At 47.2% G+C, this 12,350-nt stretch overlaps 2 protein-coding genes across 7 annotated transcripts; both read left to right on the forward strand.

Annotated features, from left to right (window-relative positions):
* Window positions 1-2: 2 nt before the first annotated feature.
* FUT11 (fucosyltransferase 11) lies at window positions 3-8,050 on the forward strand. Of its 6 annotated transcripts, none has more exons than XM_003812985.5 (3): window positions 3-877; window positions 994-1,619; window positions 3,209-8,050. In XM_003812985.5, exons 1-3 carry the CDS (start codon window positions 170-172, stop codon window positions 3,303-3,305), a joined length of 1,431 nt encoding a protein of 476 aa, XP_003813033.1. In that variant the 5' UTR covers window positions 3-169; the 3' UTR covers window positions 3,306-8,050. The 6 variants fall into 6 exon arrangements, with proteins under 6 accessions (XP_003813033.1, XP_003813032.1, XP_054949000.1 ...); XM_003812984.5 differs by having other exon boundaries at window positions 3,331-8,050; XM_055093025.1 differs by having other exon boundaries at window positions 6,627-8,050.
* A 1,783-nt stretch (window positions 8,051-9,833) lies between these two features.
* On the forward strand, window positions 9,834-11,176 carry CHCHD1 (coiled-coil-helix-coiled-coil-helix domain containing 1). Its single transcript, XM_003812986.5, has 3 exons — window positions 9,834-10,002; window positions 10,126-10,244; window positions 10,877-11,176. Exons 1-3 carry the CDS (start codon window positions 9,879-9,881, stop codon window positions 10,988-10,990), a joined length of 357 nt encoding a protein of 118 aa, XP_003813034.1. The 5' UTR covers window positions 9,834-9,878; the 3' UTR covers window positions 10,991-11,176.
* Window positions 11,177-12,350: the final 1,174 nt, after the last annotated feature.

Below are 12,350 nucleotides of genomic sequence, written 5' to 3' on the forward strand. Positions count from 1 at the left end.
TTAGCCTCATCTTTACTCCCGAAAGCTCACTTTGCTTTTAGTCCTGGCCGTCGGCTGAGCGAGCTGCGCATGCGCCACGTGCCCCCGTGGTGTAGGGCCTCGTCCGGTCACGACTATCCGCTGGGCGCGGTCGGTGCTGGCCGAGGGTGCGCCGGCTGCCGGAGTGGACATGGCGGCCGGCCCCATTGGGGTGGTGCTGGTCCTTCTAGGGGTGCTCAGTGTCTGTGCAGCCAGCGGCCATGGGTCCGTAGCGGAGAGGGAGGCCGGCGGGGAGGCGGAGTGGGCGGAACCGTGGGATGGCGCGGTTTTCCGGCCGCCCTCGGCGCTGGGCGCAGTGGGGGTGACGCGCAGCTCCGGGACGCCGCGGCCAGGGAGGGAGGAGGCGGGGGACTTGCCGGTACTGCTGTGGTGGAGCCCAGGGCTATTCCCCCACTTCCCGGGAGACTCGGAGCGCATCGAGTGTGCGCGCGGCGCGTGCGTGGCGTCCCGGAACCGCCGAGCGCTGAGGGACTCGCGGACGCGCGCGCTGCTCTTCTACGGCACAGACTTCCGCGCGTCGGCCGCCCCGCTGCCGCGCCTGGCGCACCAGAGCTGGGCGCTCCTCCACGAGGAGTCGCCCCTCAACAACTTCTTCCTGAGCCACGGCCCGGGCATCCGCCTCTTCAATCTTACCTCCACCTTCAGTCGCCACTCGGATTACCCGCTGTCGCTGCAGTGGCTGCCCGGGACCGCCTATCTGCGCCGCCCGGTGCCTCCGCCCCTGGAACGCGCGGAGTGGCGCCGCCGCGGCTACGCGCCGCTGCTCTATCTGCAGTCACACTGCGACGTGCCCGCGGACCGGGACCGCTACGTGCGCGAGCTCATGCGCCACATCCCGGTGAGTGAGGGCGGGCCGGAGGGAAGGAAAAGGAGAGGGCGGGTTGAGGCCAGGAGTCCAGGTGTCCAGGCCTCCAGGGCCGCACCCTCATGACAGCCTTACTGTACCCGGTCTAGGTAGACTCCTACGGGAAATGCCTGCAGAATCGGGAGCTGCCTACCGCGCGGCTACAGGACACAGCCACGGCCACCACCGAGGATCCAGAGCTCTTGGCTTTCTTGTCCCGCTATAAGTTCCACTTGGCCCTGGAAAATGCCATCTGTAACGACTACATGACAGAAAAACTGTGGCGTCCCATGCACCTGGGCGCTGTGCCCGTGTACCGCGGTTCTCCCTCTGTGAGGGACTGGATGCCGAACAATCACTCCGTCATCCTGATTGATGATTTTGAGTCTCCTCAGAAGCTGGCAGAGTTTATTGACTTTCTGGACAAGAATGATGAGGAGTATATGAAATACCTGGCATACAAGCAACCTGGGGGCATCACCAACCAATTTCTTCTGGATAGTCTGAAGCATCGGGAGTGGGGAGTGAATGATCCTTTGCTGCCTAACTACCTCAACGGCTTCGAGTGTTTCGTCTGTGACTACGAACTGGCTCGGCTGGATGCCGAGAAAGCCCACGCGGCCTCTCCCGGGGACAGCCCCGTCTTTGAGCCCCACATTGCCCAGCCCTCACACATGGACTGCCCAGTGCCCACACCTGGCTTTGGCAATGTGGAAGAGATTCCTGAGAATGACAGGTAAGAGTGCTGGGGTCCCCTGCAGCCATCAAATCATTACTTGTTTACTGTGGGCAATTAAGTAGCACTAGGTGCTGAGCAGGTGCAGGAGGAAATTATCACATGGGCTCACTCTGTATTTAAGGTGTCAACAGTCTAGTTGGGGGGATAAGACAAGCTGAAAAAGCTGAATAGATGTAAAATATAATTCAAGGCAACGTATGAAAATCAGCTTATGTGAACAATCTTTCCAGTAGTGGTTCAAAAAGATTGAACCAGAGTACAGGGCCTGTGCAGACAGGGGAGAGAGAAAATGGGGCAAATAAATAGGGACAACGCTATAAATATCATTAATACCAGGCTCAGGAGTTTGCACTGCACTAAAAATCAACTCAGCTATTTGAGCACTTTTTATAGAGTGGAAATGGGGGTGGGCAGTAGAGAAGAGCACTTTTAGAGAGGCTTTTCTGCAATAGTCAGGGGTTACACCTGTTAACCAGCCATAATTTTTTAAGCGGCTGTGCTGAGGATGAGCCCCATGTAGTTGGTGCATGTGGGGACACACTGCCTGTGTAACTAGAAAAACTAGGCATGGCCGGGCACGGTGGCTCACACCTGTAATCCCAGCACTTTGGGAGGTCAAGGGGGGAGGAACATTTGAGGCCAGAGACAATATAATATATAATATAATATATTGACCAGCCTGGACAATATAATAAGACCCTCTCTGTACAATTTAAAAACTAAAAGCCTGGGGTGGTGGCACATGCCTGTAGTCCTGGCTACTTGGGAGGCTGTGGCGGGTGGATTGCTTGAACCTAGGAGTTCAATGCTGTAGTGAGCTAGGATCGTGCCACTGCATTCCAGCCTGGGTTGGAGTAAGACCCTGTCACACACACACACACAAAACAATGCACAATGTGCATCAGAAGGGAAGCGAATAGGCTACTGTAGTAGGTGGCAAAAGGTGGTGGTACTGGGAAACAAGGCCAGCGTGTGGTGTGGGGTGGGAAAATGTTGAAACCACTTGTAGCAAGCCACACCTATTGGGGGAGAGGTGATAAGATTATTAAGCTGAAGTAAGGCTGCTAGAATGGCCTATAGAAACCGACTTGGACAGTGGATGGCAGCAGAAGGCCATTTATTAACAGATGCTGCTGGCAGTTTTGTCCCGATGGTTGGAATCCTTCACCAAGTAATTTGTATCTAATTACAAATTGTTTGTATCTGAACATAATATGATTTACTAGAGGAAAAGTATGAAAAAATATGAAACATTAAGAAAATAAATATTCAGGTTATGTCTTTTCTAGATACTGGATGCTACTTCATTTTGATGCACCTTCATTTTGATTATTGGCATAAAGGTGAAACTTAAAAGATAATCATCTAAAGACCCCTGCCCCCTTGCTTTCCTTATGGAGACTGCCACTTCCAGTCTGGCCTCTGCTTTGCCTGCCTCTGAACCCCCTCCACATTTGGGAGCCAGAAGCAGGCAAGTCAGGAATCGTAATTGATTGGGTAGTCTGTGTGATGTCTTTGTGTTTGTGGCTTACTGCCTGTCGCTTGGGCTTATATTGGATTTACTTCACGTTGTCTTCCTTTCGCAGCAGTCTTGTCCAAGTTAGAGACCACTGTATCTGCTTAAGATTTCTTTGGCCCCACTCGGAAAAAGGCAGGACTCATAACTATGCTGCAGTTCCATAATCCAACCCCCATTTTGGTATTTCAGTTGGAAAGAGATGTGGCTGCAAGATTATTGGCAAGGTCTGGACCAGGGGGAAGCTCTCACTGCCATGATCCACAACAATGAAACAGAGCAGACGAAATTTTGGGATTACCTACATGAAATCTTCATGAAAAGGCAACATCTCTAAGTGCCCTTGCAAGAGCCTTTAACTTGGCAGAGCTAAGGAGATCTTATTCTACCATGGGACATAAGGAGCATCCACTGCACAAACCCTTAATGAACACTGTCTTTTCATGGATTCAAGGAATTCCAGTTTTATCTATTAAGATTTTATCTTAATGATGAGTAGCCAAGGTCTAACATAGGGCCTCTCCTCAAGGAGAGATGGAGGGATACAATTCTTGGTTCAGTGGGAAACAGAACCCTAAAACATCCATTTGATTCAAGGTGCTGGTCCAACAGAGTTTTTAAACTACTCACTTTATTTCATCCTTTCGACTGTACTTGATTACCAGTGAAGTAAGATGGGTCAGGTTACGACTTACAACTTTTGTTCTATTCCCCAGACTCCTCATTATTCAGTACATTTCCCAATAATCTCTTTTTCTCATCTCTTGCTTTATAAATTGTTACGTTGGTGGAGAAGCAAAACATTTGGTGAGTTGTATTCTGGTTTTCCAGAGTTGGATTTTTTTATATTATATACTTTCATGTCAAACTTCTATTTTACTTATTTTTTTTTTTTTAAATATATTTTTTGTAGAGATGAGGTTTTGCCACATTGCCCAGGTTGGTCTCCAACTCCTGGATCAAGCAATCCATCCGCCTTGACCTCCCAGAGTGCTGGGTTTACAGGCATCAGCCACCTCACCCAGCCCTAATTTTTTTTTTTTGGCTTTTTCTGGCCAGGCGTAGTGGCTTATGCCTGTAATCCCAACACTTTGGGAGGCCGAGGAGAGGCGACTGCTTGAAGCCAGGAGTTTGAGACCATCCTAGCAAGACCTTGTCTCTAAAAAAAATAAAAGAATTAGCAGGGCATGGTGGTGCACACCTGTAGCCCTAGATACTTGGGAGGTTGAGGCAGGAGGATCACTTGAGTCCAGGAATTTAAGGCTGCAATGAGCTATGATCATGATCACTGCACTCCAGCCTGGGTGACAGAGCGAGACACCGTCTCAAATTATATATATATATTAAGATGGAGTCTTGCTCAGTCACCAGGCTGGAGTGCAATGGCATGATCTCGGCTCACTGCAACCTCCACCTCCCTGGTTCAAGCGATTCTCCTGCCTCAGCCTCCTGAGTAGCTGGGACTACAGGCATGCACCACCACGCCCAGCTAATTTTTTGTATTTTTAGTAGAGACGGGGTTTCGCCATGTTGACAAGGATAGTCTCAATCTCTTGACTTCGTGATCCGCCCGCCTTGGCCTCCCAAAGTGCTGGGATTACAGGTGTCAGCCACCGCACCCGGCCTCAAATACATTTTTTTAATGGCCTTGTCTTTCCTGGTTTTAGGCCCTTTTCCACAATTTCTGATGGAAATACAGAAACCTTGCCATCATTCTTACTGCTGGTTTGCATCTCATTTATGGTGTATCTGGGATTTCTTCTCATGAACAGAAAGATTCAGTGGCTGTTATATGCCTTGTCAATTTAATGTATTGCCCTATCCTCTTTTTGATCAAAGATAGAGACTAAGACTGGGAATTATGACAGAAAAAGTCATATTTTTCTTTAAATGATTTTGAAATGTTAAAATAGGCCAATATGAGTCAAAGTGCAAATTTTTTGGTGAGTAGGTTGACAAAAAAAAAAAAAAAATCCAGGAAAAAAAGTGCAAATTTTTATAGGTCCTAATTCTTTTGTTTGCCTAATGAAGTGTTCCCTCTATTTTATTGTTTTTATATGCTACAAAGTCCCATCTTCTGCAGTTATGGAAACAGTGTGGCTGTATGTTTTAGTAATTATTTCATAATCTGTAGCACTTTTCACTTTAAGTGCAATGAATAGTCCAGCTTCATTCACTGTATTACTAATACGCTTCCCTATGACTTTTTTTTTTTTTTTTGAGATGGAGTTTCGCTCTTGTTGCCCAGGCTGGAGTGCAGTGGCGCGATCTCAGCTTACTAGAATCTCTGCATTCCCAGTTCAAGTGATTCTCCTGCCTCAGCCTCCCTAGTAGTGGGGATTACAGGCGCCCGTCACCACATCTAGCTAATTTTTGTATTTTTAGTAGAGATGGGGTTTCACCATGTTGGCCAGTCTGGTGTCGAACTCCTGAGCTCAGGTGATTCACTTGCCTTGGCCTCCCAAAGTCCTGGGATTACAGGCGTGAGCCACCATGCCCAGGTGCCCCCACCTTTTTTTTTTTTGAGGCAGAGTCTCACTCCATCACCAAGGCTAGAGTGCAGTGGCGTGATTTTGGCTCACTGCAGCCTCTGCCTCCCAGGTTCAAGCAATTCTCCTCGTGCCTCAGCCTCCAGAGTGGTGGGATTACAGGCACGCACTACCATGCCTGGCTAATTTTTTTGTATTTGTTTTAGTAGAAACAGGGTTTTGCCATGTTGGCCAGGCTGGTCTTGGACTCCTGACCTCAAGTGACCCACCCGCCTTGGCCTCCCAAAGTGCTGGGATTACAGGAGTGAGCCACCGTGCCCAGCCTGAGACTACTTTTTGATGGAGCCCACTCAAGGGGATGAGGAGGTTTAAGCCACAAGTGGCTGGCTAAATAAAAGCTTAGTCAGAGCTGGGCGCGGTGGCTCACACCTGTAATCCCAGCTACTTGAGAGGCTGAGGCAGGAGAATTGCTTGAACCTGGGAGGCAGAGGTTGCAGTGAGCTGAGATCGCACCATTGCACTCCAGCCTGGGCGACGAGCGAAACTCCATCCCAAAAAAAAAAAAAAAAAAAAAAAGCAGCTTAGTCAGATTTGGGGATGCAGCCAAACCCTTCTGTTGCTGTGGTTTGAACATACAGTCTAATGAGCAGGGAGACCATTAGCTCTTTCTGGGGCAGTGGGACAGGAAAGAATACCTTGGACCTTAGGGCTACTCTAGTTGTAATGTATTAGTGAGTTATCACTAGAGAAGTTCCACAGTTTATCAATATATTATCTATACCTATATCTATATATCTATCTATATAGATAGATATATGTTAGATGCTTCAACAACTAGGGTCTACACTTAATATACTGACATCTAAGGATGCGGCCAAGAAAAGCTGTAATTAGGCTGAATTTTATTGCCAAAGTTGTTCTTTTTTCATTTAGTCCTTTAATAAAAGATGATCTTCATAAATTACAGAAAGTTTGCTTACCCTGTTTGACCTTTTGCAGAAAAGAACAAGAGGGAAAACAGACCTTCAGGCTGGGTGCAGTGGCTCATGCCTGTGATCCCAGCACTTTGGGAGGCCAAGGTAGGAGGATCGCTTGAGCCCAGGGATTCAAGACCAGCTTGGGTAACATGGCAAAACCCCATCTCTACAAAAAACAGAAAAAATTAGCTGGGCATGGTGTGTGTGCCTTGTAGATCCAGCTACTTGGGAGGCCGAAGTGGGAGGATCGCCACTGCACTCCAGAAACTAAAAAAAAAAAAAAAAAAAAAACCTTCAAAAATATATCTAAGCCAGATGTGATGGCATGGGTCTGCAGTCCCAGCTACTCAGAAGGCTAAGGCAGGAAGATCGCTTGAGCCCAAGAGTTTGAGGCTGTAGTATGCTGTGAGTGCGCCTATGAGTACCAACTGGGCAACACAGTGAGACCCCTGTCTAAAAAAAAAAAAAAATCTGTTGGGCTGGGTGAGCTGGCTCACGCCTGTAATCCCAGCACTCTGGGAGGCCAAGGCAGGCAGACCACCTGAAGTCGGGAGTTCAAGACCAGCCTGACCAACATGGAGAAACCTCATCTCTACTAAAAATACAAAATTAGCTGGGCGTGGTGGCGCATGACTATAATCCCAGCTACTCAGGAGGCTGAGGCAGAAGAATCGCTTGAACCCAGGAGGCGGAGGTGGTGGTGAACCAAGATCACGCCATTGCACTCCAGCCTGGACAACAAGAGCAAAACTCCATTTCAAAAAAAAAAAAAAAAATCTGTTAAAATTTGATATAGTAGGCACTGACAAAAGAGGTCAAATGCAGGACTGATTTCTAAGCTTGCAATCTATCTAAATGCAGATGCTAATTTAGAGTGCATAATTATTACACAAGTACAGACCTAGGTTAGGGCTTAAATTTCATTATGTGCAATAAAAAGGTTAAGTGATGGTTAAGCAAGGTGTAGATTATCCTTACCTCTCCTAATGACATGAGCTCACATTGGCATTCCTTTCATACTTTTACGTATAAAGTGGGCAGTTGTTTCTGAATGACTGTTGCTGGAGCCTCAGGCCTGCTTTGTGCTTGGTGCTTTCCAGACTTTCTCCTTTATTCCTATCACCATATACGTACTCACAAAAGAGCAGTGTAAACCAGGTGTTACATTTCCACAAGGGAAGTAGAACCAGGAATAGCCACATGATACTTACCGAAAGCTTCACTTTCCCTATAGAGAAAGCAAGCAACATGAATCTTCTGATTTGGGGCCCAGCCTGCTGCTGTATACAGAGGTTGGTGTTATTGGTGATAGAAATGTCTGATAGGAGTCTTTTAATTATACTCTGGAGTGTGGAGGTGGAGTGCAAGGCTGCTTCCTTTATTACTGCAAGTGTTATTTTCTATTATCTCAGGTTTCGTTTTGTGTAATAAACTGCTTCTTGTTAAGCAATGTCTTCTGCTTCATTATTTTTTTGGGGGTGGGTGTAATAAAGTTGTTGATTTGTAAAAAAGTTTCAGGTTGGGTGTGGTGGCTCATGCCTGTAATCCCTGCACTTTGGGAGGCCAAGGAGGGAAGCTCACGTGAGCCCAGGAGTTCAAGAGTAGTCTGTGCAACATACTGAGACCCCATCTCTACAAAAAATAAAAAAAACCAAGCCATCCGGGTTTGGTGGTGTGAGCCTGTGGTCGCAGCTACTCCAGCAGCTGAGGCAGGAGGATCACTGGAGTGAGGCCAAGGCTGCAGTGAGCTAATATTCCACTGCACTCCAACCTGGGTGACAGAACAAGACCCCAAATCCAAAAATAAATAAATAAATAAATAAAACATTTGCTCATTTAACAAGTATTTATTGGTACTATTCTAGGCACTGGGGATTCAGCAATGAACAAGATAGACAACGTTCCTTCTTTCATGCTTACATTTTTAAATGGGTGTTAGGGATAGGTAAGGCCATAATAAGACAATTCAGACTGTGATAGGTGCTATGGAGAAAACAGGTTGATGGTGGTGAGGTGTGAGAGGTCAGGGAAGCCCTCTGTGACATGAACTGAGACTTAAGGGAAGAAAAATAACCAGCCATGCAGAAATCAGTGGGAAGATTCCAAACATCTGTGGTAAGTGATTTTTTAACACACTAAATTTACAAATCCAAATGTTCTTCCTCCAAAGTAGTCATGAGCTACAGGCTTGTTTTCTGCTTCCATTACCAAAAACATTTCTTGGAGCTTATTTGGAAATGCTTTGAGAATATGCTGCACATCTTTGGAATGAGTTGTGTAAATAGCCAGAAGAAGTCATTTGAGAAACAAGTCTAGCTGGGCGCGGAGGCTCAGTCATGTAAAGCACTTTGGGAGGGCGAGGCAGGAAGATCGCTTGAGCCCAGGAGTTCGAGACCAGCCTGGGCAACATGACAAAACCCCGTCTCTACAAAAAATAATTAGCTGGGCGTGGTGTCTTGCACCTGTGTTCTCAGCTACTCAGGAGGCAGAGGCGGGAGGATCGTTTGAGTTCAGGAGTTTAAAGCTGCAGTGAGCTATGAACGTGCCACTTGCACTCCAGTCTGGGCAACCAAGAGAGACCCTATCTCAAAAAAAATTCTGATTAAGCATCACAACTGAAGGTCCAAGTCTGTAAGACTGGCGAGAGGACTAAAAAAGACGATGAATGCCAAGTGTTTAAGCTTCATCCTACCAACTGAGATTGTTATAAATGAGCAAACGGTATCTAACTAGTAGCAGTAGTAGCAGTTGTTGTTGTTATAAAATGAAACGAGTCTAATTTTTCTTTGCGGCTTTGTAGTGGTCCTATAGGTAGTGAAAAACGACAGTTCTTTCAGGTTTATTAAAGTAAAACACGAATCTTTCCCAACCCAACATCTTAAAGTCTCAAATTTTGATTCGCCACCCCCCCGACCCCGCCCTATGCCAATCGCCCCTAGACCAAGCCGGCTACCACCAGAACAGTGTCCACTTACCAGGGCCCTTTCCTGCATGTCCCCGGCCCCGTACTGCCCCCAGACTTCGGGGCCCGGAGCCCATCAAGGAGAAGCCTCAGTCGGCGTACGAACCCAGAGTCTCCTCCTAATCTGCTGACAAGTATGAACCCGCCGCTGTTCGAACCCAGCGTCGCCGCAGCCCCGGCCAAGTAAAAGAAAGAGGTGGCTGCCAGCAAGCCAACGAGCCTTCCCCGAGCTCCGCGCCGATTCGTCCAGCCCGTAGGGGTCACGCGAGGTCACGCACGGAACCGCAAAGCCTGCCGGGAGCTTGGTGCGCTATGGCGACACCCAGCCTGCGGGGTCGTCTGGCGCGGTTTGGGAACCCGCGGAAGCCTGTGCTGAAGCCCAGTAAACCTCTCATTCTAGCTAACCGCGTCGGGGAGCGGCGCCGGGAGAAGGGCGGTGAGCAGTCGGAGTCAGGACGGCCCCGGAGCGGAAGCCGGAGCATGAGCAGGGGCGGGTGGGTAGGAGGGCAGGAAGGTGGGTCTTCTTGTGACTGAAGGTCCCCCGGATCTGCCCCTCCAGAGGCGACTTGCATCACGGAGATGTCGGTGATGATGGCTTGCTGGAAGCAGAATGAATTCCGCGACGATGCGTGCCGAAAAGAGATCCAGGGCTTCCTCGATTGTGCCGCGAGGGCTCAGGTGACCGATGGCTCCTGGGGTGCTTTCTCAGGAAAAGAATGGGGGAGATAGAAGTAATGATTCTCCCTGCCTTTTGCTAGGAAAGGCCCGTTCATTCATTTGGGAGGCATATTATTCACGCCAAAGTGGGAAAGGTTACAGTTTTGAAGGCTGTGTGATCTTGACGGATTTATTCATTGCTCTGAGCTTTCGAGTTACTGTACGTAAAATGAGGCTAACTAATACCACCTTAAAGAATGTTGTGAGTGTCAGATGAAGTAATGAATGGGAAAACCATTTTGAAAAATGTAAATTGCTGCTCAAGTAGACATTATTGTCTGAAATAGAACTAAAGAGACTAAAACTAAATAATGACAATAGTTTGGTTTCCAGTCTAGGCTTAATTGCTAGCTGAGATAGTAGCTTCTGAACATAGTCTCATTTGTAGGTCCCAACGCCCTTTTGTTGAAAAGAGGCTGACATAGATCTCTCCAGGCTGATTAACATCTTCATGTGCTTTAGGGCATTGTGAGAACTATGGGCCTACGTCAGGACAAACTTGATTGATTGATTGATTTTTTGGGTCAGATCTTAAAAGTCTGGACTAGACAAACTGTAGAGCTGTCATTCTTGTATTTGTTCTGTGTTTTCAGGAAGCCCGAAAGATGAGATCAATACAGGAAACCCTGGGAGAGTCTGGGAGTTTACTTCCAAATAAATTGAATAAGTTGTTACGGAGGTTTCCTAACAAACCTTACCTCAGCTGAAAATGGACAAGTATTTTCAATGACTGAAATATAGCTTCTGACAACTATGCAGAGGCATTTTAGAGACATTGGCATTGCCATGCCCTCTTTGGAGGGTAGAAGAGGCAAAACACTTTTTTCACCCTTTGGAATCATAGTATGGGTAGAAGTTATGATTTATCTTGAAATAAAATCCTCTGAACAGAACTTGGCCTTTTGTTGTGAATTAGGTACTCTCTTCATTCTTGAGCCTCCCCTAGACCCTGGAAATTCTTTCCTTCCTGATTTGCCCTAGGAGCAGGACAAATACCATTGTATTGTCTTTCCCTGCATTTGAAGTCTTTTACACCATTTAGTGCCCTTGCTTTTGGATGCAATAAGGAAGTTGAAGTTGCCATCGTCTGTAAATACTTAGTGATTGCCTATTTTGTGCGTAGTCCCTGCAAGGTGCTCTCTGAATAATAAAGTTAACAAACTGGTGACCTAGAGGTTCTGCAGATATGTTTTATTTGATCCATGCAGTTAAAAAAAGTTTTAAAATTAGCTGGTCACGTTCAAAAATAGGAAAAAAAGTCATTAAAATTTCACATTTTAGCTGTATTTATTTATTTGTTTAAGACGCAGTCTCGCTCTGTTGCCCAGGCTGGAGTGCAATGGCACTATCTCAGCTCACTGCAACGTCCGCCTCCAAGGTTCAAGTGATTCTCCTGCCTCAGCTTTCTGAGTAGCTGGGATTACAGGCACCCACCATCATGATGGGCTAATTTTTCTATTTTCAGTAGAGACGGGGTTTCACCATGTTGGCCAGGCTGGTCTCGAACTCCTGACCTCAAGTGGACCACCCGCCTTGGCCTCCCAAAGTGCTGGGATTACAGGCATGAGCCACTGTGCCCAGCCACTTATTTTTTTTAATAAAAAAAATTAAAAGCTCTGGCAGCCTTATTTGCTTATTTCCACCTGGCAGTAATTAGGTAGAGCTGATTATCATTTGTCTGCATTCTCCAGTGACCTCACCACTGGACTCTACAAAATGGTGAAACAGAATTAACAAATGTCTACTTTGTTTATTACCTGTTTCCTTCTCTCAAGTTAGCTGCCTAGTTGCTGAAGGCATTCGCTTTTGTGATTCCCCTGATACTAGGAAAAATTGCATAGCATTTTATGTATACTCTGCCCTTTCAGGCATAATTCAGTTAGCTTTTTTTTTTTTGAGATGGAGTCTCGCTCTGTCGCCCGCGCTAGTGCAGTGGCACGATCTTGGCTCACTGCAAGCTCCGTTTCCCGGGTTCACGCCATTCTCCTGCCTCAGCCTCCCGAGTAGCTGGGACTACAGGCGCCCACCACCACGCCCGGCTAATTCTTTGCATTTTCAGTAGAGACG

The sequence above is a fragment of the Pan paniscus genome, chromosome 8 (genome assembly GCF_029289425.2).
Source record: "Pan paniscus chromosome 8, NHGRI_mPanPan1-v2.0_pri, whole genome shotgun sequence".
NCBI classification, from domain to species: Eukaryota; Metazoa; Chordata; class Mammalia; order Primates; family Hominidae; genus Pan; species Pan paniscus.

Coding starts and splice junctions, on each gene's coding strand:
- FUT11 (XM_008965521.4), top strand. CDS start 70: ATGCGCCACGTGCCCCCGTGGTGTAGGGCCTCGTCCGGTCACGACTAT. Junction 878..997: donor AGCTCATGCGCCACATCCCG/GTGAGTGAGGGC, acceptor CGGTCTAGGTAG/ACTCCTACGGGAAATGCCTG. Junction 1,620..3,330: donor GAGATTCCTGAGAATGACAG/GTAAGAGTGCTG, acceptor TTGGTATTTCAG/TTGGAAAGAGATGTGGCTGC.
- CHCHD1 (XM_003812986.5), top strand. CDS start 9,879: ATGGCGACACCCAGCCTGCGGGGTCGTCTGGCGCGGTTTGGGAACCCG. Junction 10,003..10,125: donor GCGGCGCCGGGAGAAGGGCG/GTGAGCAGTCGG, acceptor CTGCCCCTCCAG/AGGCGACTTGCATCACGGAG. Junction 10,245..10,876: donor ATTGTGCCGCGAGGGCTCAG/GTGACCGATGGC, acceptor CTGTGTTTTCAG/GAAGCCCGAAAGATGAGATC.